General features: G+C 45.0%; 2 protein-coding genes across 5 annotated transcripts in view; one reads left to right on the top strand and one right to left on the bottom strand.

The window, feature by feature from the left end:
• The window catches only part of DHX57 (DExH-box helicase 57), a 90,084-nt gene extending 88,662 nt beyond the window's left edge, over nucleotides 1–1,422 (bottom strand). For 2 of the 4 annotated variants that reach the window (XM_069769063.1, XM_069769061.1), the window contains exon 1: nucleotides 1,364–1,422. The gene's annotated coding sequence lies outside the window, so the exon portion shown is untranslated. The remainder of the gene's footprint in view (nucleotides 1–1,363) is intronic. The other 2 variants (XM_069769062.1, XM_069769064.1) reach the window with 2 other exon arrangements.
• A 122-nt stretch (nucleotides 1,423–1,544) lies between these two features.
• The window catches only part of MORN2 (MORN repeat containing 2), a 40,047-nt gene continuing 14,804 nt past the window's right edge, over nucleotides 1,545–26,787 (top strand). Inside the window, exons 1-3 of the mRNA XM_069769060.1 lie at nucleotides 1,545–1,595; nucleotides 5,058–5,111; nucleotides 23,702–23,808. Of these exons, the coding sequence (XP_069625161.1) occupies nucleotides 1,568–1,595; nucleotides 5,058–5,111; nucleotides 23,702–23,808 (189 nt within the window). The 5' untranslated portion in view covers nucleotides 1,545–1,567. The remainder of the gene's footprint in view (nucleotides 1,596–5,057; nucleotides 5,112–23,701; nucleotides 23,809–26,787) is intronic.

Below are 26,787 nucleotides of genomic sequence, written 5' to 3'. Positions count from 1 at the left end.
TGTCAGGTTGTCGACTTGTAAAAAAAAATTATAGCAAAAAGAATAATTTCAGAACGGTTTCCATCTTTAAGGTCACCCATAACCAGTACAATTCAATAACTAATACTTTGCTAAAATGGCCTCTGAATTTAGGACAGGATTCAGTCTCTAGTTAACAGTCTATGAGCATGGCACAGCTAGAATTGGGAACCTTTGCGCATTCTTCATCTCACTAGTGCTCCAAATTTGTCAGATTACGAGGGCATTTCACGTACAGCGCCCTCTTCAGGTCAACCCACACATTTTCAAGTCTGGGTCATTCCAGAACTTGCATTAAAGGGAACCTGTCACCTGAATTTGGCGGGACCGGTTTTCGGCCATATGGGCGGAGTTTTCGGGTGTTAATAATAATAATCTTTATTTATATAGCGCCAACATATTCCGCAGCGCTTTACAGTTTAACAGTTTCAAACACAACAGTCATAGGTAACAATGTTAACAATACAGTAATAAAGCAAAATAAGACAAAATAAGACGACCCTGCTCGTGAGTGGTGTTTGATTCACCCTTTCCTTACCCGCTGGCTGCATGCATTGCCTTGTGCAGGCACGTACTACGGAGGACAGAGAATGAACTTCAATCCAATATTGCGGCCAGCATGCAGCCAGCGGGTAAGGAAAGGGTGAATCAAACACCCAGAAAACCTGCCCATATGACCGAAAACTGGTCCCGCCAAATTCAGGTGACAGTTTCCCATTAATAAAGGGAGGATGTGCAGTACCCTGCTGCCGCCTCTATACAGCTGGGGGCAGCTCTGCAACTGAGCACATCCGGCTGCAGCTGGCACTGGAAACAGCTAATTGTCAGGGATTGTGGGTGTTGCATCCCCACTGATCAGATATTGATGACCTATCCTAAGATGCATGGTAGCAGAGCTGAGTGGATCTAGTGGGACTCAGCCGCCCGTTCCCCCCTACACCCAGGTATGGCATGCCCGCTGTGATCCTCCTCTATATACATGGCACTTGTTCAGCACCGTGTACACAGACATCAGGAAGGCAGTGACAGTAATAAACCAGCTCTGCCTTTTCTATGGGGAGTCTGGCTGTGTCTGACAGCGAGCTCCCTGCTCACCTAGTGGCTAACTTTTCATTTTGGAAATCTGGAGGGTAAGACGATATAGAACCCTATGTGACATGGACCATGCAGCTACTACAAACCACAGGGCAACGTATGGAAGAGAGGAGTCTGGGGGACAACAACACCCAGCTCCAGGGGACTACAGGCTTCGGACCTGCTTTTGTCCTTGTTACAACTTGTCACGGGTAATAAAGTTTTGTTTACGTTCCCGAAGAACACACAGAAGACAGACACAAGCACCCACCTCCAGCACTGCCCAGCCGGGAGCATTGGGATTAAGGGAACTTCCGGTCGGGTCACGTGACGTATACGTAGCCAGCAACCCCAGACCCGCCCCCCGGTTTTCCATTGGCCAGTTATAGTCTACGTCACAAGTTGTCCCCGCCTCATCTGTGAGTGCGCTTTACGTACGTTACCATGGTAACACAGTAGCTACTGGGAGGTAAAGATGGAAAAAGAGGCAGCGCAGGCTTGCGGTAAGGATGCGCTAAATGCGCGGCGGCTCCGCACGGCACCGTCAGCTATTGGAGAAGTAATCTCTGTATAAAGCAGCGATTGTGACGTCACCACTATATTGTATTTTGCCTTCTCAGCTGTGAAGTTATTAACTCTTTGTAAACTTAATCACTGGGTGTTTTTCTGACTTGAATGAACATAGAGCAGAGATAGGGGTGCACCTCCTGCCCGCGTTCACTATGTATACCAGGGGTGTCAAACTGCATTCCTCGAGGGCTGCAAACAGGTCATGTTTTCAGGATTTCCTTGTACTGCACAGGTGATAATTTAATCACCTACACACATAATGAGTTGGTGATTAAATTATCACCTGTGCAGTACAAGGAAATCCTGAAAACATGACCTGTTTGCAGCCCTCGAGGAATGCAGTTTGACACCCCTGATGTATACAGCACATACAGCTGAAGGGTCAATATCAGGGCCCCTGGGGGCCACGGTGGCAGCTTCTAACGAGAGGAACATGGTGTCCAGAAGAAGCCATCCCCACCAATCCTGCAGTATCTGGGCGCCGGCGTAAGGCCGTGTTCACACCTAGCATAGCTGCTTTTTATCTGCATGTTTCCCAGGATATTGGGTTTTTGCTGCTTTATCTTGATCACTTTACTGCTGTATTTGATGCATTTTTGATGCAGATTTGAAGCAGCAATTTATAATGCATTTTTTTTTAGCACAGACAAGCTTTGATTCTGCATTTTAAGACACAGCTGAGTTTCTTACAGGTTTTTTTTTTTTACAATTCCTGAAAAAATTCAATAAATACAATAAAAATGTAAAAGCAGAAAAAGATGCAGCACTCACCTGTATATATGTCATTGACACACGTATATATCTTTATATTTCATAGAGAGTTAGGTAGCAGAATAGCCGATAATTCAATTGTCGGGTTCTGTAAAATCATTCTAGAACCCAACGGGATATGAGACATGGTTTACATACAGTAAACCATTGCGGAGCAGTTAGATTTATGTATGTCCCTCACTAATAATGTTAGTAGTGTGTGTGTGTGTGTGTGTAAAAATTTGGAGCTGTAGGTGGTAAATTAAAGGATTAATTCACAGAAAAAACTCATGTGGGCTCCCCCGCCAGAGAGGGAAAGCCAGTGACTGAGGGCAGATATTAATATCCTGGAGAGGGTCCATGGTTATTGCCCCCCCCCCCCCCTTCCTCCCCGGTTAAAAACATCTGCCCCCAGCCACCCCAGAAAAGGCACATCTGGAAGATGCACCTATTTTGGCACTCGGCCACTGTCTTCCCATTGCCCTGTGGCAGTTGGATATGGGGTAATAAGGGGTTAATGTCACCATGCTACTGTAAGGTGACATTAAGCCTGGTTTATAATGGAGAGGTGTCAATAAGACACCTCTCCATTATTAATCCAATAGTATGAAAAGGTTAAAAATACACACACACATTAAGAATAAAGTCTTTTAAAGAAATAATTAAACCCACAGGTTTAACATCTTTATTGCATTCAAAGTGAATCCCTCGTTCTTTTGTAAAAAATGCAAAATATCGAATCGCACTCAGACCCATAATACAGTCGTCTGCACAAGCCCTTAGCGGCTACAAATGGGACTGTGCTAGAATTTTGACATAGCCCTTAGTTTGTCAGTGCTGCACTTTCAGAAAAAAAGGCTCATACATTATTGTTTGTAACAATAGGGGGTAATCATGGTGGGTGCATCTTCTCCAATCAGAAGTTGGTACAGAAAGTGTTCAGACCCCTTTAAATTTTTCACTCTTTGTTTCATTGCAGCCATTTGGTAAATTCAAAAAAGTTCATTTTTTTCTCATTAATGTACACTCTGCACCCCATCTTGACCGGAAAAAACAAGAAATGTAGAAATTTTTGCAAATTTATAAAAAAGAAAAACTGAAATATCACATGGTCATAAGTATTCAGACCCTTTGCTCAGACACTCATGTTTAAGTCACATGCTGTCCATTTCCTTGTGATCCTCCATGAGATGATTCTACTCCTTCATTGGAGTCCAGCTGTGTTTAATTAAACTGATAGGACTTGATTTGGAAAGGCATACACCTGTCTATATAAGACTTCACAGCTCACAGTGCATGTCAGACCAAATGAGAATCATGAGGTCAAAGGAACTCGCCAAGGACCTCAGAGACAGAATTGTGGCAAGGCACAGATCTGGCCAAGGTTACAACGAATTTCTACAGTACTCAAGGTTCCTAAGAGCACAGTGGCCTCCATAATCCTTAAATTGACGAAGTTTGCGACCACCAGAAGTCTTCCTAGACCGTCCAGCCAAACTGGGGGAGAAGAGCCTTGGTGAGAGAGGTAAAGAAGAACCTCAAGATCACTGTGGCTGAGCTCCAGAGATGTAGTAGGGAGATGGGAGAAAGTTCCACAAAGTCAACTACCACTGCAGCTGTCCACCAGTCAGGCCTTTATGGCAGAGTGGCCCGACGGAAGCCTCTCCTCAGTGCAAGACATATGAAAGCCTGCATAGCGTTTACTAAAAAACACAGGAAGGACTCCCAGACTATGAGAAATAAGATTCTCTGGTCTGATGAGACGAAAATAGACTTTTTTGGTGTGGAGAAAACCAGACACTGCTCATCACTTTCCCAATACAATCCCAACAGTTTAACATGGTGGCAACATCATGCTATGGGGTGTTTTCCAGCTGCAGGGAGAGGATGACTGGTTGCCATTGAAGGAAACATGAATGCGGCCAAGTACAGAGATAATCCTGGATGAAAACCTCTTCCAGAGTGATCTGGACCTCAGACTTGGCTGAATGTTCACCTTCTAATAAGACAATGACCCTAAGCACACAGCTAAAATAACAAAGGAGTGGCTTCAGAACAAATCTGTGTGACCATTCTTGACTGGCCCAGCCAGAGCCCTGACCTAAACCCAATTGAACATCTCTGGAGAGACCAGAAACTGTCTGTCCACCAACGTTTACCATCCAACCTGACGGAACTGGAGAGGATCTGCAAGGAGGGATGGCAGAGGATCTCCAAATACAGGTGTGAAAAACTTGTTGCATCATTTCCAGGAAGACTTTATTAGCTTTATTAGCTCAAAAGGGATGCTTTTACTCAATACTGAGCAAAGGGTCTGAATACTTGTAATCCTGTGATATTTCAGTTTTTATTTTTTAATAAATTTGCAAAAATTTTTCCATTTTTTTTCAGTCAAGATGGGATGCAGAGTGTACATTAATGAGAAAAAATTAACTTTTTTGAATTTACCAAATGGCTGCAATGAAACAAAGAGTGAAAAAATTAAAGGGGTCTGAATACTTTCCGTACCCACTGTATGTGAAATTACTGTGGTGAGAGAATAATTTCTATGATGGATATCTATGTCTGTTGCCCAGGAGGAGAGGGGCACTGTGTGACTCTTGTATAGTTTATCTAAAATAATTTAAAGTTTTGTGTTTTTCTAGGAACTTCTGAAGTTTTCCAAATTTACTTTGTTTTTCCAAATGGAGACACTTATGGTAAGATATTTATATATATACATATACTAGAAATTATGTTGGCAATACTAAAGCCATAGCTCCAGGATACTTCAGTTTATGACCAGCTACAAAAACAAATGAGACTTTATGGAATTTAACCCCTTAACGACCGCCGATACGCCTTTTAACGGCGGCAGTTAAGGGTACTTAAACCACAGCGCCGTTAATTAACGGCGCTGTGGAAAAAGTAAATAGCGCCCCCCAGAGTCCGATTTTCTCCAGGGTCTCAGCTGCCGGGGGTAGCCGAGACCCCAGAGAACATGATTCGGGTCGGTTTTTACCGACTCCGCTTTTGAGATCGCTGGTAATTAACCGTTTACCGGCGATCGCAAAAAAAAAAATGCGATTTCCCTTTTAATTTCTCTGTCCTCCGATGTGATTGCACATCTGAGGACAGAGAAAAGGGGTCCCAGATAGCCCCCCGATACTCACCTGTCTCCCCGGCTGCTCCTCGTGGCTCCCGATGGGCGCCACCATCTTTTTCCGGCAAAAAAATGACGGGAGCATGCACAGTGCGCCCGCCGGCCGGCACCGGGAGGATCTTTGGGGTCTCGGCTGACGGGGGTAGCCGAGACCCCAAAGAACATGATCAGGGTTAGTTTTACCCTCCCCTGTTTTGCGATCGCCGGTAATTAACTGTTTACCGGCGACCGCAAAAAAAAAAAGAAGCGATGTGTAATTCTCTGTCCTCTGATGTGATCGCACATCAGAGGACAGAGAAATAGGGGGATTCGGGGACCCTATTATACCTACCGGTGTCCCTGGGTTCTCCTGCTTCTCCTGGCCGCCGGCGTCTTCTTTGGGAAACAAAATGGCGGGCGCATGCGCAGTGCACCCGCCATCTGTCGCCATCTGCCGGCCGGCAGGAGAAAGCAGTTGGGGCTAAAATTAGGGTTAGGGTTGGGGCTAAATTTAGGGTTAGGGTTGGGGCTAAATTTAGGGTTAGGGTTGGGGCTAAATTTAGGGTTAGGGTTGGGGCTAAATTAAGGGTTAGGGTTGGGGCTAAATTTAGGGTTAGGGTTGGGGCTAAATTAAGGGTTAGGGTGGGGGCTAAATTTAGGGTTAGGGTTGGGGCTAAATTTAGGGTTGGGGCTAAATTTAGGGTTAGGGTTGGGGCTAAACTTAGGGTTAGAGTTGGGGCTAAATTTAGGGTTAGGGTTGGGGCTAAATTTAGGGTTAGGGTTGGGGCTAAATTAAGGGTTATGGTTTGGGCTAAATATAGGGTTGGGGCTAAATATAGGGTTAGGGTTGGGGCTAAATTTAGGGTTAGGCTTCTTTCACACTTACGTCGGTACGGGGCCGTCGCAATGCGTCGGCCCGACATACCGACGCACGTTGTGAAAATTGTGCACAACGTGGGCAGCGGATGTAGTTTTTCAATGCATCCGCTGCCCAATCTATGTCCTGGGGAGGAGAGGGCGGAGTTACAGCCACGCATGCGCGGTCGGAAATGGCGGACGCGACGTACAAAAAAACGTTACATTGAACGTTTTTTTGTGCCGACGGTCCGCCAAAACACAACTGATCCAGTGCACGACGGACGCAACGTGTGGCCATCCGTCGCGATCCATCGGCAAAACAAGTCTATGGGCAAAAAACGCATCTTGCAGTCACATTTGCAGGATCCGGTTTTTGTCCAAAACGACGGATTGCGACGGATGCCAAACGACGCAAGTGTGAAAGTAGCCTTAGGGTTAGGCTTGGGGCTAAAGTTAGAGCTAGGATTAGGGATGGAGCTAAAGTTAGGGCTAGGGTTGGGGCTAAATTTAGGGTTGGGGCTAAAGTTAGGGCTAGGGTTGCGGCTAAAGTTAAGGTTAGAGTTGGGATTAGGGTTAGGGTTTGGATTAGGGTTGGTATTAGGGTTAGGGTTGGCATTAGGGTTACGCTTGGGATTAGGGTTAGGTTTGGGATTAGGGTTAAGGTTAGGGTTGGGATTAGGGGTGTATTGGGATTAGGGTTAGGTTTGAGGTTAGGGTTGAGATTAGGATTAGGGGTGTGTTGGATTTAGGGTTTTTATTAGGGTTATGGTTAGGGTTGACATTAGGGTTGTTTTGGGGTAAGGGTTGTGATTATCATTAGGGTTGTGATTAGGATTATGGATCGGATCGTGATTAGGGTTAGGGGTGTGTTGGGGTTAGGGTTGGAGCTAGAATTGGGGGGGTTTCCACTGTTTAGGTACATCAGGGGGTCTCCAAACATGACAGCCAATTTTGCGCTCAAAAAGTCAAATGGTGCTCCCTCCCTTCTGAGTTCTGCTGTGCGCCCAAACAGTGGGTTACCCCCACATATGGTGCATCAGCGTACTCGGGATAAATTGGACAACAACTTTTGGGGTCCAATTTCTCCTGTTACCCTTGTGAAAATAAAAACTTGGGGGCTACAAAATCTTTTTTGTGGAAAAAAAAATATTTTTTATTTTCATGACTCTGCATTATAAACTTCTGTGAAGCAGTTGGGCATTTAAAGTTCTCACCACAAATCTAGAAAAGTTCCTTGGGGGGTCTAGTTTCCAAAATGAGGTCACTTGTGGGGGTTACTACTGTTTAGGTACATCAGGGGCTCTGTAAACGCAACATAACGCCCACAGACCATTCTATCAAAGTCTGCATTCCAAAACGGCGCTCCTTCCTTCTGAGCTCTGCCGTGCGCCCAAACAGTGGTTTACCCCCACATATGGGGTATTGACGTACTCAGGAGAAATTGCACAACAACTTTTGTTGTCTAATTTCTACTGTTACCCTTGTGAAAATAAAAATTTGGGGGCAAAAATATCATTTTTGTAGAAAAAATGCGATTTTTTTTATTTTCACGGCTCTACGTTATAAACTTCTGTGATGCACCTGGGGGTTTAAAGTGCTCACCATACACATCTAAATAAGTTCCTTAAGGGGTCTAGTTTCCAAAATGGGGTCACTTGTGGGGAGTTTCCACTGTTTAGGCACATCAGGGGCTCTCTAAACGTGACATGGGGTCCGATCTCAATTCCAGCCAATTCTGCATTGAAAAAGTCAAACGGCGCTCCTTCACTTCCAAGTTCTGCTGTGCGCCCAAAAAGTGGTTTACCCCCACATATGGGGTATTGGCGTGTTCAGGAGAAATTGCATAACAAAATTTATGGTTATATTTCTGTTTTTACACATGTGAAAATAAAAAAAAAGTGGTTCTGAATTAAAATGTTTACAAAAAAAGTTAAATGTTCATTTTTTCCTTCCACATTGTTTCAGTTCCTGTGAAGCACGTAAAGGGTTAATAAACGTCTTGAATGTGGTTTTGAGCACCTTGAGGGGTGCAGTTTTTAGAATGGTGTCACACTTCGTTATTTTCTATCATATAGACCCCTCAAAATGACTTCAAATGTGATGTGGTCCCTAAAGAAAATGGTGTTGTAAAAATGAGAAATTGCTGGTCAACTTTTAACCCTTATAACTCCCTAATAAAAAAAAATGTTGTTTCCAAAATTGTGCTGATGTTAAGTAGACATGTGGGAAATGTTATTAATTAACTATTTTTTGTGACATATCTCTCTGATTTAAGGGCATAAAAATACAAAGTTTGAAAATTGCAAAATTTTAAAATTTTTCGCCATATTTCTGTTTTTTTCATAAATAATCGTAAGTAATATCGAAGAAATGTTACCACTAACATGATGTACAATATGTCACGAAAAAACAGTCTCAGAATCAGCGGGATCCGTTGAAGCGTTCCAGAGTTATACCCTCATAAAGTGAGAGTGGTCAGAATTGTAAAAATTGGCTCGGTCATAAAGTACCAAATTGGCTCTGTCACTAAGGGGTTAATACCTGTGATCCCAATGTAATCTTACCCTTAGGGTATTTGTCCACAATGACTGTTCCAGGCTGGTCCGTTCTGAAACCCACCTGAAAAAGCATCCTAAAAAATGCTCAAAAGATTGAACATTGAGGTATTAATTGTCTTTTGAGAGTATGGGCAAGCGATCAGGAATTGGCAGCATTTTGGACACAGCGCATGTCTCCGCGAGATAAATAGATATGCTGTAGTTTGGAGATATGCGCTGCATGTCCATCTCTGCGGCTCATGAGATAAATAGATATGCTGCGGTCTGGAGATATGTGCTGCATGTCTATCTCCACGGCTCATGAGATAAATATATATGCTGTGGTTTGGAGATATGTGCTGCATGTCAATCTCCGCGGCTCATGAGATAAATAGATATGCAGTGGTTTGGAGATATGCGCTGCATGTCAATCTCTGCGGCTCATGAGATAAATAGATATGCTGCGGTCTGGAGATATGCGCTGCATGTCAATCTCCGCAGGTGAGTCGCGGGCATCTCTGGACGCATAGCGGACATGGGATTTCTTGAAATCCCATCCACTATGTTGTAACATCTGGATGCTGCGGGTTGGACGCTGCACCAGTACCCAGAGTCCAACCCGCAGCGTTTAAAGAGAACCTGTCACCTGAATTTGGCGGGACCGGTTTTCGGTCATATGGGCGGGGTTATCGGGTATTTGATTCACCCTTTCCTTACCCGCTGGCTGCATGCTGGCCGCAATATTGGATTGAAGTTCATTCTATGTCCTCCGTAGTACACGCCTGCGCAAGGCAAGATTGTGGGTAGGACCAAACGTCCTTTAAAAATTAGGATTATTGAACATGTGAGGAACATTAAGAACCAATTTCTGGGACACCCTCTTTCCCAGGATTTCATAGAATATCATAAAGGACTAACGCATATGATGAAAGTCTCGGGCATAGCCAAGGTACACCGCCACTGGAGGGGCGGTGATTACATCAAAGCTATGTCTAGAACGGAAACTGAATGGATCTTCATTTTGGATACGATTGTGCCAAGAGGTTTGAACAATGGCACGGAACTTTTTGGCTTCCAATGAGCAATTTGCAATATGAGAGATATACTATATAAGGACGTAGACTACGGAGCTGAGATCATCCCTGAAGAAGGAGACAGTCGTCTCTGAAACGCGTCGGTAAGATTGATCTCTCTGCACTCCGTACTTTTTTTTCACTCTCGGGTTCAGGGAAGCGGTCACGTGACTGGTTACGTCACGAATGTCCTGCGCACCGCTTTCACTACATGCGGCGGCGTTCGGCTTCACTAGACTACGCTCCCACCCGGAGATCTGCTTTAGGTGGCTGCTACCGGCTGGAGCAGCCAGTTGTCCTGGACTCTTTCCCTGCCGTTCGGGAGGACATTGGGAGACCTTCTGGAGCCACTTCGGCAATACTTCAGCTTTGCTGTGCATCAAGGACCTATCATTGGAGGTAGGAAGACGCACATTACATTTTTTCATTTTATCTTTCCAGTGGACTGTTATTAAAGGGACTCTGTCACCTGAATTTGGCGGGACTGATTTTGGGTCATATGGGCGGAGTTTTCGGGTGTTTGATTCACCCTTTCCTTACCCGCTGGCTGCATGCTGGCTGCAATATTGGATTGAAGTTCATTCTCTGTCCTCCATAGTACACGCCTGCGCAAAGCAATCTTGCCTTGTGCAGGCATGTACTATGGAGGACAGAGAATGAACTTCAATCCAATATTGCAGCCAGCATGCAGCCAGCGGGTAAGGAAAGGGTGAGTCAAACACCCGAAAACTCCGCCCATATGACCCAAAACCAGTCCCGCCAAATTCAGGTGACAGGTTCCCTTTAAAGTCACAGCGTTATTTATTTGTTTTATCCTTCCAGCATATTATCTTTGTTGTACCAGCTCAGTGTGTTACATAGGTCACCTAATTACGTTTTCTACTGCTATCACCCAGCGCGTACCTGTATGCTCTTAGGTGTATACGTTGTTTTATAGTGTACTACATTCAGCTTACCAAGGGGGAGAATCAGCAGCACTGGTGAAGTGGCGATGATCTGACTCCTATCCCAGGCTGGTGCAGATGGTTCGGCGCTGCGGGGGCTCTGCCAACATTTTGTGAAAACTCAGAGCCCCCGCACATCCATTTCTGCAATGTGGTGGCCTCAATTGCCAAGATTCAATCTGCACATGCACCATCTCCAGCGGCCATTTTCCCGGAAGCCACCACATTGCAGCAATGGAAGTGCGGGGGGCAACGGGCTTTCACAAAATGTTGTCGGACAAGCACCACTGAACCTGCCGCACCAGTCTGAGATGGGAGTCAGATCATCGCCATGGAGCGTTGGACCACCGAACACCCCTTCTTCCCATCCCAAGGCCGGCAGAAATGCCTGACTCCTTCTGCCGCCACACTCCTGATAAGTATATTCGGACTTTAAGACGTACCCCCATTTTCCCCAAAAAAGTTTGGGAAAAAAGTGTGTTACAGTCTGAAAAATACGGTAATTGATCTAAGAAAGGCTGAACTTATTGGACGTGTTCTTCTTTCAACATTAGAAACCACAGTATGAAATTGTGTTTTAATTACTGCTTTGTCATAATCTTTGCTTTACATTTGTCTGCTGAACAGGTTGGAGGACATACATCTCATCACTGGGCCTAATGCTGACCATTCACTTTTGATAGCTGTTAGCCAGCAGCTGCTCCTCTTCCCGCACACAGTACACAGGCACACTGCTGCCATTGTATGTGTTCTGAATAGGGAAACAAAACACTACCAGACTCGTTTTGCAGTGCCAGTAAAACAAAGGATTGGGTATGTTGAAATGCAGCAGGTCAACATCTGTTATAAGGTAGACTCGGAAACTATCACACACATTAAATGATTGGCAGGTACAATTCACTGTAATCTAATGTGCATGAACACTTTAAGATAGAAGACAGGGTCGGAGGTGGCTGTTCTTTTATTCCACTTTACTTTTGATTTATTGAACCTTCCATTTTTCCGTCCTATAAATAGTGAAGATCAGGTACAAACGGTTTTCCTTGTACAAACTAGACATACAAGGTCTGTGCATAGAGCAATATATCAATAAATCGGAGCAGGACTGGCCCTAGAGTCTGTGTTTTTGCCAATATCATGAAAAGGACATTTCAGGTACAATATCTTGTCTGAGACTTGCAGAAACATATTTTAGCAACTTCTTCTTATTTGCTTCATATAGCTGCACTTATTTAATGAATGGGTTCTCCCATCACAACTCCCTAAAGCATGATGAGCTTATGTCCAGGTGGCCAGGCCAACATAACAGTAACCTTTTATTTTCAGCAGTGATTGATGCAACAGAAAGCTGTTCTTGGCTGCCATGGTATGTTGTGTGCAATTTCCCTTTCATAATTTCTAATTCCAATTAAAGGGTTGTATTTAGCATCCAGTTTCATCCATGTGTGTGCAAACTTTATGTGCTTCTGTCGCCAGGTGGGGCCGCGTCATCATTACAGGCACAATTTAGCAGTTTGGGTTGATATTCTGGGACTGGTGGTGCTGTCCTGGCAGGGAGCTTGGGGGGTAACTCCTGAACCTTATCATCTAATTTACTCCCTTTTTTGTGCCTTAAGGTACCGTCACACTTAGCGACGCTGCAGCGATACCGACAACGATCCGGATCGCTGCAGCGTCGCTGTTTGGTCGCTGGAGAGCTGTCACACAGACCGCTCTCCAGCAACCAACGATGCCGGTAACCAGGGTAAACATCGGGTAACTAAGTGCAGGGCCGCGCTTAGTAACCCGATGTTTACCCTGGTTACCATCCTAAAAGTAAAAAAAAACAAACACTACATACTTACCTACAGCCGTCTGTTCTCCAGCGCTGTGCTCTGCACTCCTCCTGCTCTGGCTGTGAGCACAGCGGCCGGAAAGCAGAGCGGTGACGTCACCGCTCTGCTTTCCGGCTGACCGACGCTCACAGCCAGAGCAGAGAAGCACAGCGCCGAGGACAGACAGCGGTAGGTAAGTATGTAGTGTTTTTTTTTTTTTTTTTTACTTTTAGGATGGTAACCAGGGTAAACATCGGGTTACTAAGCGCGGCCCTGCGCTTAGTTACCCGATGTTTACCCTGGTTACCAGTGAAGACATCGCTGAATCGGTGTCACACACGCCGATTCAGCGATGTCTGCGGGGAGTCCAGCGACCAAATAAAGTTCTGGACTTTCTTCCCCGACCAGCGACAGCACAGCAGGGGCCTGATCGCTGCTGCCTGTCACACTGGACGATATCGCTAGCGAGGACACTGCAACGTCACGGATCGCTAGCGATATCGTCTAGTGTGACGGTACCTTTAGGTGGTCTCACACTATTTAGACCCCTGGCTTCCAACCATTAGTTGCCAGTTATAAATTTTCTTACTCTGGTTCTGTTTCTCTGCCATCGCCCAGATAGATGCTGGCTTAAGCGCATGTTTTGTCTACTCTGCTGCTTAAAATCCTGTTCCTGATCATCCTCTGCCAGCCATGTCCACTGGCCAGGATCCACTGTGAACTGGCCTTAGGGACCTCTGTGAAAGTCCTGATCCTTGTATAGGAGTTAAAGGGAACCTGTCACCTGAATTTTGCGGGACTGGTTTTGGGTCATATGGGCGGAGTTTTCGGGTGTTTGATTCACCCTTTCCTTACCTGCTGGCTGCATGCTGGCTGCAATATTGGATTGAAGTTCATTCTCTGTCCTCCATAGTACACGCCTGCACAGGGCACAGGGAAGCCCTCACCCAGCCCCAGATCTTGAAAAATGGAGACACCATGGGTTTCGGAAAAAGGCGCCATTTTTTTTAGTTGTTTGCAAATTTTAGATTTTTTTCCCCACTTAAAAAAGAACCTATACATGTTTGGTGTTTGTGAACTGAAAATGACCTGGAAAATCATAACTGCATAATTGGAATTGCACTTTTTATGCAATTTCACTGCACTTTGATTTTTTTTTCTTCTTGTTTTCCAGTACACGATATGGTAAAACCAATAATGTTGTTCAAAAACACAGCTCGTCCTTCAAAAGTCAAGCCCTCACATGGCCAGTTTGACCAAAAAATATAAAAGTTATGGCTCTGGGAAGAAGGGGTGCAAAAAATGGAAACGCAAAAACGGAATACCCCAAGGTCGTGAAGGGGTTAATAAACCTGAAACCTGAATATTTAAGAAAGTAAAAGTGAGGTTAACTATTGGGCGACTATTAGTTTGCTGAATTATTATGCAGCTAAATGAAAAATGTAAATCTTCCTATCTCAATTGTATATTTTCATCTGTTTTCATCTGTTAGCTTGGGCACAGTCATGGGTCAGCCTTGATATTTATAAAAAAAAAATGTCTACAATTGAGGAAGTTTTTCCTTAACAAATATAACGATTCATTTTTTTCATATGGAAACAAACTTAAAGGGGTTGTCCAACGAGCAAAGTACTTTTTAATTAATAGATCTTAGAATAAAATGTTGGAATATGCTATGTAAGAGCAGTAAAAATGTCACCCAATGGACTAGTTTAAATATGTAATATCAAAGGATAATAAATCTTGAATAATACAGATAATAAAGTTTAATGCCTACAAAAGTGCCCCACAAACACAGTATGATACCCCACAGTGAATTTCTCCACACTACCCTCCACAGTACGACAAACCTACTGTATCCACCTCCCCCCAACCCTCCATGAAAAATATGGTGAACCCATCACAGTATGATTCCCCAACTGTAATCCCCATACAACCCTCAACACATTATAATAGAGCCCACGTAGTCCTCCATACAGTACAATGGCCCCACATAGAGCTCCATATAGTACAATGACTGTTATGACCTGGTGGTCAGGACAATAATGGACCTGGAGGTTAAGAGCACACGGAATGACCTGATAGTTACTGATAATATAGGACGAGCTCTGGGACGTGGGAACTCTGCTGACCGCAATCCCTAATCCTATCAACCACACTAGAAATAGCCGTGGATTGCTCCTAACGCTCCCTATGCAACTCGGCACAGCCTAAGGAACTAGCTAGCCCTAAAGATAGAAAAATAAAGCCTACCTTGCCTCAGAGAAATTCCCCAAAGGAAAAGGCAGCCCCCCACATATAATGACTGTGAGTAAAGATGAAAATACAAACACAGAGATGAAATAGATTAAGCAAAGTGAGGCCCGACTTACTGAACAGACTGAGGATAGGAAAGGTAGCTTTGCGGTCAGCACAAAAACCTACAAAAAGACCACGCAGAGGGCGCAAAAAGACCCTCCGCACCGACTCACGGTGCGGAGGCGCTACCTCTGCGTCCCAGAGCTTCCAGCAAGCAAGACAACAATCCACATAGCAAGCTGGACAGAAAAATAGCAAACCAGAGAAAAACAAGCAGTCACTTAGCTTCTGCTGGGAAGACAGGTCACAAGAACGATCCAGGAGTGAACTAGACCAATACTGGAACATTGACAGGTGGCATGGAGCAAAGATCTAAGTGGAGTTAAATAGAGTAGCCAGCTAACGAATTAACCTCGTCACCTGTGGAAGGAGACTCAGAAACACCCACAGCCACCAGATGAAGTCCATGGACAGAACCAGCCGAAGTACCATTCATGACCACAGGAGGGAGCCCGACAACAGAATTCACAACAGTACCCCCCCCCCCCTTGAGGAGGGGTCACCGAACCCTCACCAGAGCCCCCAGGCCGACCAGGACGAGCCAAATGAAAGGCACGAACCAGATCGGCAGCATGAACATCAGAGGCAAAAACCCAGGAATTATCTTCCTGACCATAACCCTTCCACTTGACCAGGTACTGGAGTTTCCGTCTCGAAATACGAGAATCCAAAATCTTCTCCACTATATACTCCAACTCCCCCTCAACCAACACCGTGGGCAGGAGGATCAACGGATGGAACCACAGGCACCACGTATCTCCGCAACAACGACCTATGGAACACATTATGGATGGCAAAAGAAGCAGGAAGGGCCAAACGAAACGACACAGGATTGATAACCACAGAAATCTTATACGGACCAATGAAACGAGGCTTAAACTTAGGAGAGGAAACCTTCATAGGAACATAACGAGACGACAACCAAACCAAATCCCCAACACGAAGTCGGGGACCCACACAACGCCGGCAGTTAGTGAAACGTTGAGCCTTCTCCTGGGACAATGTCAAATTGTCCACCACATGAGTCCAAATCTGCTGCAACCTATCCACCACAGTATCTAAACCAGGACAGTCCGAAGACTCAACCTGCCCTGAAGAGAAACGCGGATGGAAACCAGAATTGCAGAAAAACGGCGAAACCAAAGTAGCCGAGCTGGCCCGATTATTAAGGGCGAACTCAGCCAATGGCAAAAAGGACACCCAATCATCCTGATCAGCAGGAAGCAAAGCATCTCAGATATGTTTCCAAAGTCTGATTAGTTCGTTCGGTTTGGCCATTTGTCTGAGGATGGAAAGCCGAGGAAAAAGACAAATCAATGCCCATCCTAGCACAAAAAGATCGCCAAAACCTCGAAACAAACTGGGAACCTCTGTCAGAAACGATGTTCTCTGGGATACCATGTAAACGAACCACATGCTGGAAAAATAATGGCACCAAATCAGAGGAGGAAGGCAATTTAGACAAAGGTACCAAATGGACCATCTTAGAAAAGCGATCACAAACCACCCAAATGACCGACATTTTTTGAGAGACGGGGAGATCCGAAATAAAATCCATAGAAATATGCGTCCAGGGCCTCTTCGGGACCGGCAAGGGCAAAAGCAACCCACTGGCACGAGAACAGCAGGGCTTAGCCCGAGCACAAGTCCCACAGGACTGCACAAAAGAACACACATCCCGTGACAAAGACGGCCACCAAAAGGATCTAGCCACCAAATCTCTGGTACCAAAGATTCCAGGATGCCCAGCCAACACTGAACAATGAATCTCAGAGATAACTCTACTAGTCCATCTATCAGGGACAAACAGTTTCTCTGCTGGGCAACGGTCAGGTCTATCAGCCTGAAATTTTTGCAGCACCCGCCGCAAATCAGGGAAGATGGTAGACAAAATTACCCCCTCTTTGAGAATACCCGCCGGCTCAGGAACACCCGGAGAGTCAGGCACAAAACTCCTTGACAGGGCATCAGCCTTCACATTCCTAGAGCCCAGAAGGTACGAAACCACAAAATCAAAACGGGAGAAAAATAACGACCATCGAGCCTGTCTCGGATTCAACCGTTTGGCAGACTCAAGATAAGTCAAATTCTTGTGATCTGTCAAGACCACCACGCGATGCTTGGCTCCTTCAAGCCAATGACGCCACTCCTCGAATGCCCACTTCATGGCCAACAACTCTCGATTACCAACATCATAATTGCGCTCAGCAGGCGAAAACTTTCTAGAAAAGAAAGCACATGGCTTCATCACCGAGCCATCAGAACTTCTTTGCGACAAAACAACCCCTGCTCCAATCTCAGAAGCATCAACCTCAACCTGAAACAGGAGCGAAACATCTGGCTGGCACAACACAGGGGCAGAAGAAAAACGACGCTTCAACTCCTGAAAAGCCTCTATGTTATGAACAGGTGATTCAGAACCACAATGGACCTAGTGGTTAAGAGCACACAAAGTGACCTGATAGTTACTAACATAGGACGAGCTCTGAGACGTGGGAACTCTGCTGACCGCAATCCCTAATCCTATCATACCACACTAGAGGTAGCCGTGGATTGCGCCTAACGCTCCCTATGCAACTTGGCACAGCCTGAGAAACTAGCTAGCCCTGAAGATAGAAAAATAAGCCTACCTTGCCTCAGAGAAATTCCCCAAAGGAAAAGGCAGCCCCCCATATATAATGACTGTGAGTAAAGATGAAAATACAAACACAGAGATGAAATAGATTTTAGCAAAGTGAGGCCCGACTTACTGAATAGACCGAGGATAGGAAAGATAGCTTTGCGGTCAACACAAAAACCTACAAACAACCACGCAGAGGGGCAAAAAGACCCTCCGCACCGACTAACGGTACGGAGCTGCTCCCTCTGCGTCTCAGAGCTTCCAGCAAGCAAGAAAAACCAATATAGCAAGCTGGACAGAAAATATAGCAAACAAAAGTAACACAAGCAAAACTTAGCTTATGCAGGGCAGACAGGCCACAAGAACGATCCAGGAGAAAGCAAGACCAATACTGGAACATTGACTGGAGGCCAGGAACAAAGAACTAGGTGGAGTTAAATATAGCAGCACCTAACGACTTAACCTCGTCACCTGAGGAAGGAAACTCAGAAGCCGCAGCCCCACTCACATCCACCAGAGGAAGCTCATAGACAGAACCAGCTGAAGTACCACTCATGACCACAGGAGGGAGCTTGACCACAGAATTCACAACACCTCTACAGCTGCAGAAGACCAATTGACCACATCAGCACCCTTCTGGGTCAAATCAGTCAACGGTTTAGCAACACTAGAAAAATTAGCGATGAAGCGCCGATAAAAATTAGCAAAGCCCAGGAACTTTTGCAGGCTCTTCACAGATGTCGGCTGAGTCCAATCGTAAATGGCTTGGACTTTAACAGGGTCCATCTCGATAGTAGAAGGGGAAAAAATGAACCCCAAAAATGAAACCTTCTGAACTCCAAAGAGACACTTTGACCCCTTCACAAACAAGGAATTCGCACGAAGGACCTGGAACACCATTCTGACCTGCTTCACATGAGACTCCCAATCATCCGAAAAGACCAAAATATCATCCAAATACACAATCAGGAATTTATCCAGGTACTCTCGGAAGATGTCATGCATAAAGGACTGAAATACTGATGAAGCATTGGAAAGCCCGAATGGCATAACCAGGTACTCAAAATGGCTCTCGGGCGTATTAAATGCTGTTTTCCATTCATCGCCTTGTTTAATATGCACAAGATTATACGCCCCTCGAAGATCTATCTTGGTGAACCAACTAGCCCCTTTAATGCGAGCAAACAAATCAGACAGCAACGGCAAAGGATACTGAAATTTGACTGTAATTTTATTGACAAGGCGGTAATCAATACAAGGTCTCAAAGAACCATCCTTCTTGGCCACAAAAAAGAACCCTGCTCCTAACGGTGATGACGACGGGCGAATATGGCCTTTCTCCAAGGATTCCTTTATATAACTCCGCATAGCGGCGTGTTCTGGCACAGATAAATTGAACAATCGGCCCTTAGGAAACTTACTACCAGGAATCAAATTAATTGCACAATCGCAATCCCTATGAGGAGGTAGGGCACTGGCTTTGGGCTCATCAAATACATCCCGATAATCCGACAAAAACTCTGGAACTTCAGAAGGAGTGGAAGACGAAATAGACAAAAATGGAACATCACCATGTACCCCCTGGCAACCCCAGCTGGACACAGACATAGATTTCCAGTCCAATACTGGATTATGAACCTGTAGCCATGGCAACCCCAAAACGACCACATCATGCAGATTATGCAACACCAGAAAGCGGATATCCTCCTGATGTGCAGGAGCCATGCACATGGTCAATTGGGTCCAGTACTGAGGCTTATCTTATTCTTGGCCAAAGGCGTAGCATCAATTCCTCTCAATGGAATAGGATACTGCAAGGGCTCCAAGAAAAAACCACAGCGCCTAGCATACTCCAAGTCCATCAAATTCAGGGCAGCGCCTGAATCCACAAATGCTATAACAGAATAGGATGACAAAGAACAAATCAGAGTAACGGACAACAGAAATTTAGACTGTACCGTACCAATGGTGTCAGATCTAGCGAACCGCTTAGTGCGCTTAGGACAATCGGAGATAGCATGAGTGGAATCACCACAGTAAAAACATAGCCCATTCCGACGTCTGTGTTCTTGCCGTTCAGCTCTGGTCAAAGTCCTATCACATTGCATAGGCTCAGGCCCATGCTCAGATAGTACCGCCAAATGGTGCACAGCTTTACGCTCACTCAAGCGTCGATCGATCTGAATGGCCAAAGACATAGACTAATTCAGACCAGCAGGCATGGGAAATCCCACCATGACATCCTTAAGGGCTTCAGAGAGACCCTTTCTGAAGATTGCTGCCAGGGCACATTCATTCCACTGAGTGAGCACAGACCACTTTCTAAACTTCTGACAATATATCTCCGCTTCATCCTGACCCTGACACAGAGCCAGCAAGATTTTCTCTGCCTGATCCACTGAATTAGGTTCGTCATAAAGCAATCCAAGCGCCAGGAAAAATGCATCAACATCACGCAATGCCGGATCTCCTGGCGCAAGGGAAAATGCCCAGTCTTGAGGGTCACCACGTAACAAAGAAATAATGAACTTTACTTGTTGAACAGGGTCACCTGAGGAGCGAGGTTTCAAGGCAAGAAACAATTTACAATTATTTTTGAAATTCAAGAACTTAGATCTATCACCAAAAAACAAATCAGGAATTGGAATCCTAGGCTCTGACATCGGATTCTGAACCACAAAATCTTGAATGTTTTGTACACTTATAGTGAGATTATCCATCAAAGAGGACAGACCTTGAATGTCCATGTCTACACCTGTGTTCTGAACCACCCAAATGTAAAGGGGAAAAGATAGACAAAACACACTGCAAAGAAAAAAAAATGGTCTCAGAACTTCTCTTATCCCTCTATTGAGATGCATTAGTACTTTGGGCCACCTGTACTGTTATGACCTGGTGGTCAGGACAATAATGGACCTGGAGGTTAAGAGCACACGGAATGACCTGATAGTTACTGATAATATAGGACGAGCTCTGGGACGTGGGAACTCTGCTGACCGCAATCCCTAATCCTATCAACCACACTAGAAATAGCCGTGGATTGCTCCTAACGCTCCCTATGCAACTCGGCACAGCCTAAGGAACTAGCTAGCCCTAAAGATAGAAAAATAAAGCCTACCTTGCCTCAGAGAAATTCCCCAAAGGAAAAGGCAGCCCCCCACATATAATGACTGTGAGTAAAGATGAAAATACAAACACAGAGATGAAATAGATTAAGCAAAGTGAGGCCCGACTTACTGAACAGACTGAGGATAGGAAAGGTAGCTTTGCGGTCAGCACAAAAACCTACAAAAAGACCACGCAGAGGGCGCAAAAAGACCCTCCGCACCGACTCACGGTGTGGAGGCGCTCCCTCTGCGTCCCAGAGCTTCCAGCAAGCAAGACAACAATCCAAATAGCAAGCTGGACAGAAAGAATGTAGGACCCAGTGTGAGAAAGCTGGGTCTCCCTCAGAGGTCATGGGTCTTCCAGCAGGACAATGACCCAAAACACACTTCAAAAAGCACTAGTAAATGGTTTGAGAGAAAGCACTGGACACTTCTAAGGTGGCCAGCAATGAGTTCAGACCTGAATCCCATAGAACACCTGTGGAGAGATCTAAAAATGGCAGTTTGGAGAAGGCACCCTTCAAATATCAGGGACCTGGAGCAGTTTGCCAAAGAAGAATGGTCTAATATTCCAGCAGAGCATTGTAAGAAACTCATTGATGGTTACCGGAAGCGGTTGGTCGCAGTTATTTTGGCTAAAGGTTGTGCAACCAAGTATTAGGCTGAGGGTGCGAATACTTTTGTCTGGCCCAGTTTTGGAGTTGTGTGTGAAATGATCAATGTTTTGCTTTTTGCTTCATTCTCTTTTGTGTTTTTTCATTTAAGACAAATTAAATGAAGATAATAATAACAAAGAATTTGTGATTGCAATCATTTTCAGGAAGAAACTGAGTATTATCTGACAGAATTGCAGGGGTGTCAATACTTTTGACCATGACTGTATGGGGTATCGGCATACTCAGGAGAAATAATACAGCAATTTAACAAATTCTACTATCCATTTCTCCTGTTACACTTGTGAAAATGAAACATTTTGACCTAAATAACATTTTTGTGTGAAAAATGCAATTATTTTTTTTATTTTATTTTTTAAATTATTTTCATGGCTCATCTTAATAAAATTCTGTGAAGCACCTGTGGGTTCAAGGTGCTTATCACACCTGTAGAAACATTTCTTGAGGGGTGTAGTTTCTAAATGGGGATCACTTGTGGGAGGGTTTCCTTTGTTTAGGCCATGAGGGGCTCTGCAAATGCAACATGGCGTCCGCCATCTATTCTAGCCAATATTGTGTTCCAAAAGTCAAATGGTTCTTCCCTTCTGATCCAATCACATGGTGTACTCACTACAAATTGCACAACATATTATACTGTCCATTTTCTACTGTTATCATTATGTGACTGAAAAATTTGGGGCTAAGACAATATTTTTGGGGGAAGATTAAAATTTTCATTTTTTTTCCTTACACCTAAGGGAACCGTCACACTATACGATTTACCTACGATCACGACCAGCGATATGACCTGGCCGTGATCGTAGGAAAATCGTAGTGTGGTCGCTGGGGAGCTGTCACACAGACAGCTCTCCAGCGACCAACGACGCCGAGGTACCAGGGTAACCAAGGTAAACATCGGGTAACTAAGCGCAGGGCCGCGCTTAGTAACCCGATGTTTACCCTGGTTACAAGCGTAAAACTAAAAAAAAAAAACAGCACATACTTACATTCTGGTGTCCGTCAGGTCCCTTGCCGTCTGCTTCCCGCACTCACTGACTGCCGGCCGTAAAGTGAAAGTGAAAGCACAGCCGCTGTGCTCTGCTTTCACTTTACGGCCGGCAGTCACAGTGCAGGAAGCAGACGGCAAGGGACCTGACGGACACCAGAATGTAAGTATGTGCTGTTTGTTTTTTTTTAGTTTTACGCTTGTAACCAGGGTAAACATCGGGTTAATAAGCGCGGCCCTGCGCTTAGTAACCCGATGTTTACCCTGGTTACAAGCGAACGCATCGCTGGATCGCATCGCTAGATCGGTGTCACACACACCGATCTAGCGATGACAGCGGGAGATCCAGCGATGAAACAAAGTTCCAAACGATCTGCTACGACGTACGATTCTCAGCAGGATCCCTGATCGCTGCTGCGTGTCAGACACAGCGATATCGTAACGATATCGCTGGAACGTCACGAATCGTACCGTCATAGCGATCGAAATGGTATAGTGTGACGGTACCCTTACTTAAATTCCTGAAGCACCTAAAGGGTTAATAAACTTCTTGAATGTTGTTTTGAGCACTTTGTGGGCTGCAATTTTTAAAAGGGTGTCAGTTTTGGATATTTTCTGTCACATTGGCCCCCAAAGTCACTTCAAATGTGATTTGGTCCCTAAATAAGTTTTTTTTTTTTTTTATTTTGCTGGGAAAATGAGACATTGCTGATAAACTTTTAACCCTTCTAACTTCCTAACAACAAAAATTGTGTTTCAAAGATAATACTGATGTAAGGTAGACATGTGGTAAATGTTATTTATTAAGTATTTTGTGTGGTATTAACTATCTATTTTAGTGTTTGTGGCCACGATAAATAATTGCTGTGGGTTTGGCTCTGCATATTTATGCAGCGTCAAACCCGCCGCGGCCAGATGAAGCGTTCCAGAGTCACTAAATCATAAAGTTATACTTATAAGAATTGGCTTGGTGGTGAAGGTGTTAACGGTGCACTGAGCCTTTTGTATACACCAAAACTGCCCCAAGCTCCCTAATTAGATTTGATGGAGCTTTAGTTTCTGTAGAACGGAGCCAGTGATTCGAACACCAAAGATGCAATTTTTATAGGGGATACATCACTTAAATTGCTATGTGTTTAGTTTATAATGTTAGTGTGGGATGATAGACTCCCTTAAGCTCATATTATTTTTATTTCAGAAGGTGAATGCAGAAAATCAGAAGCAGGAGCACTGGAGAGGAGTGGAATAGGAGTAAACAGGAGTCCAAATGGTGTGACTTATACTGGTTCATGGAAAAATGACAGGGTAATTTAATCTGAACAGTCCCTGTTGGGCACTCACACACTACACAGCTGGATCTCTACAAAGTGAACAAGTACTTTTCAAGCAGGGGCGTACCTAGACATCACGGGGCCCCATAGCAAAAGACTTAATGCCCCCTCCCCCCATCCTATTCCCACACACTAGAAAAATTTTTTTTAGTGCAGTGAGGAGGCTCAAACCTTCCAACTTTTAAAACAGGGAGAGGGGCATGCATTGCAGCATGTACACAGTAATTAAGCCCCTACAGCCGGCCCATAGTGTTCCCACCCACTGCAATACCTCTATCATGGCTGTGATAGAGTATGATGCCTCCAATAATACCCCACAGATAGTATAATATACCCGCAATCAATTGTCCCTGCACAATATGCCCACACACATTGTAATGCCGCCACAGAGACTCTAAACACAGTATAATGCTTCGCACAGGCCCTCAACACAGTATAGTACAGAGCATGATGCCCCTAAAGTGCCCCACACACAGTATGATATCTCCATAGTTCTCCCATACACAATATGATGCTCCCTATGTCCCCCTACACACACAATAATTGTCCCTACAGCCCCCCACGCACAGTATCATGAACCCACTCAGTATGATACCTTCACACAGCATCATGGCCCCCGCACACAGTATTGTTGCCCATACAATCAGTATCATGGCTCTCACTCAGCTTGATGGCTCCCATACAGTATGATGACCCACCCATGTAGTATCATGTTCCCCCACACACAGTATCAGGGACACCACAGCTCCAATAAGTATTGATATTAAAACATAAAACTGGTTAACACTATTGCCTTGCAGTGCTGGTGTCCTGGGTTCAAATACGACCAAGGACAACATCTGCAAGGAGCTTTAATGTTCTCCCTGTGTTTGCCTGGATTTCCACTGGGTTCTGCAGTTTTTTCCCTCACTAAAAAGACATACAGATAAGGAATCTAGATTGTGAGCCCAGGTGGGTACAGTGATGATAATATCTGGAAAGCGCTGTGGAACTAATGGCGCTATATAAGTGAGTAAATTAAATAAAATACTCACCTAGTTCTGTTCTCCTGATGGTGGTGCAGTCTGTGGACTGAGGCTTAGTAGGCACAATCCAGTGTCCTCATTACATCTACTGCTACGGCCATGTGCACACGTACAGTATTTTTCGCGTTTTTTTTCGCTATAAAAACGCGAAAAAAAGGCTTACATATGCCTCCTATTATTTACAATGTATTCCGCATTTCTTGTGCAAATGTTGCCTTTTTTTCTGCGAAAAAATCGCATCGCGGAAAAAAAAAGCAACATGTTCATTAAATTTGCGGAATTGCGGTGACTCCGCACACCTAGGAATGCATTGATCTGCTTACTTTCCGCATGGGGCTATGCCCACCATGCGGGAAGTAAGCAGATCATGTGCGGTTGGTACCCAGGGTAGAGGAGAGGAGACTCTCCTACATGGACTGGGCACCATATAATTGGTAAAAAAAAAAGAATTAAAATAAAAAATAGTGATATACTCACCCTCTGATGGCCCCGGAGTCTTCCCACCTCTCATTGGTGCACGCTGCCGCTTCCGTTCCTATAGATGCTCTGTGTGAAGGACCTGCGATGACGTCGCGGTCTTGTGATTGGTCGCGCGACCGCTCACGTGACCGCGACGTCATGGAAGGTCCTGCACACACACACCATCTATAGGAACGGACGCCGCTGAGGAGATCGGCTGTCTGCGGGTGAGTATAACCATTTTTTTTATTTTATTTTATTATTTTTAAACATTCTATCCTTTACTATTGATGCTGCATAGGCAGCATCTATAGTAAAAAGTTGGTCACACTTGTCAAACACTATGTTTGACAAGTGTGACCAACCTGTCAGTCAGTTTTCCAAGCGATGCTACAGATCGCTTGGAAAACTTTAGCATTCTGCAAGCTAATTACGCTTGCAAAATGCTAAGAAAACCAGGAAAAAACGCAAAAAAAAAAATGCGGATTTCTTGCAGAAAATTTCCGTTTTTCTTCAGGAAATTTCTGCAAGAAATCCTGACGTGTGCACATACCCTCAGACTGGGACACTCAGGCTGTAGTGTGCACCATTCTGTTCAATGATATCTCCAGCGATGTAGACACTGTTGAAATTGTGGTGGCAGTAGGGAGACAGTAAGGGGCCCCGAATCTAGTTATGATAACAGAATAGCCAGCATTCCTTCTATAGCACAACACTGGCAGCTAAATGACTAAGGGTACCGTCACACAGCGGCATTTTGATCGCTACGACGGCACGATCCGTGACGCTCCAGCATCGTAACAATATCGCTCCAGCGTCGTAGACTGCTGTCACACTTTGCAATGTATGACGCTGGAGCGATAATTTCATGACGTATGTGCGATGTAGAAGCCGTTGGTTACTATGCGCACATCGTATTCAATATCGTGCACACCTTTGTTACACGATGCGATCATGCCGCCACAGCGGGACACTAGACGACGAAAGAAAGTTTCAAACGATCTGCTACGACGTACGATTCTCAGCGGGGTCCCTGATCGCAGGAGCGTGTCAGACACAGCGAGATCGCTGGAACGTCACGGATATATCGCTGGAACGTCACAAATCGTGCCGTCGTAGCGATCAAAATGCCACTGTGTGACGGTACCCTTAGGGTACCGTCACACACTGCCATTTCGATCGCTACGACGGTACGATTCGTGACGTTCCAGCGATATCGTTACGATATCGCTGTGTCTGACACGCAGCAGCGATCAGGGATCCTGCTGAGAATCGTACGTCGTAGCAGATCGTTTAGAACTTTCTTTCGTCGCTGGATCTCCCGCTGGCATCGCTAGATCGGTGTGTGTGACACCGATCTAGCAATGCGATCTAGCGATGCGTTCGCTTGTAACCAGGGTAAACATCGGGATACTAAGCGCAGGGCCGCGCTTAGTAACCCGATGTTTACCCTGGTTACAAGCGTAAAA

The sequence above is a fragment of the Ranitomeya imitator genome, chromosome 5, assembly GCF_032444005.1.
Source record: "Ranitomeya imitator isolate aRanImi1 chromosome 5, aRanImi1.pri, whole genome shotgun sequence".
Classification (NCBI taxonomy): domain Eukaryota; kingdom Metazoa; phylum Chordata; class Amphibia; order Anura; family Dendrobatidae; genus Ranitomeya; species Ranitomeya imitator.
This window is presented reverse-complemented; position numbering and strand designations above follow the sequence as displayed.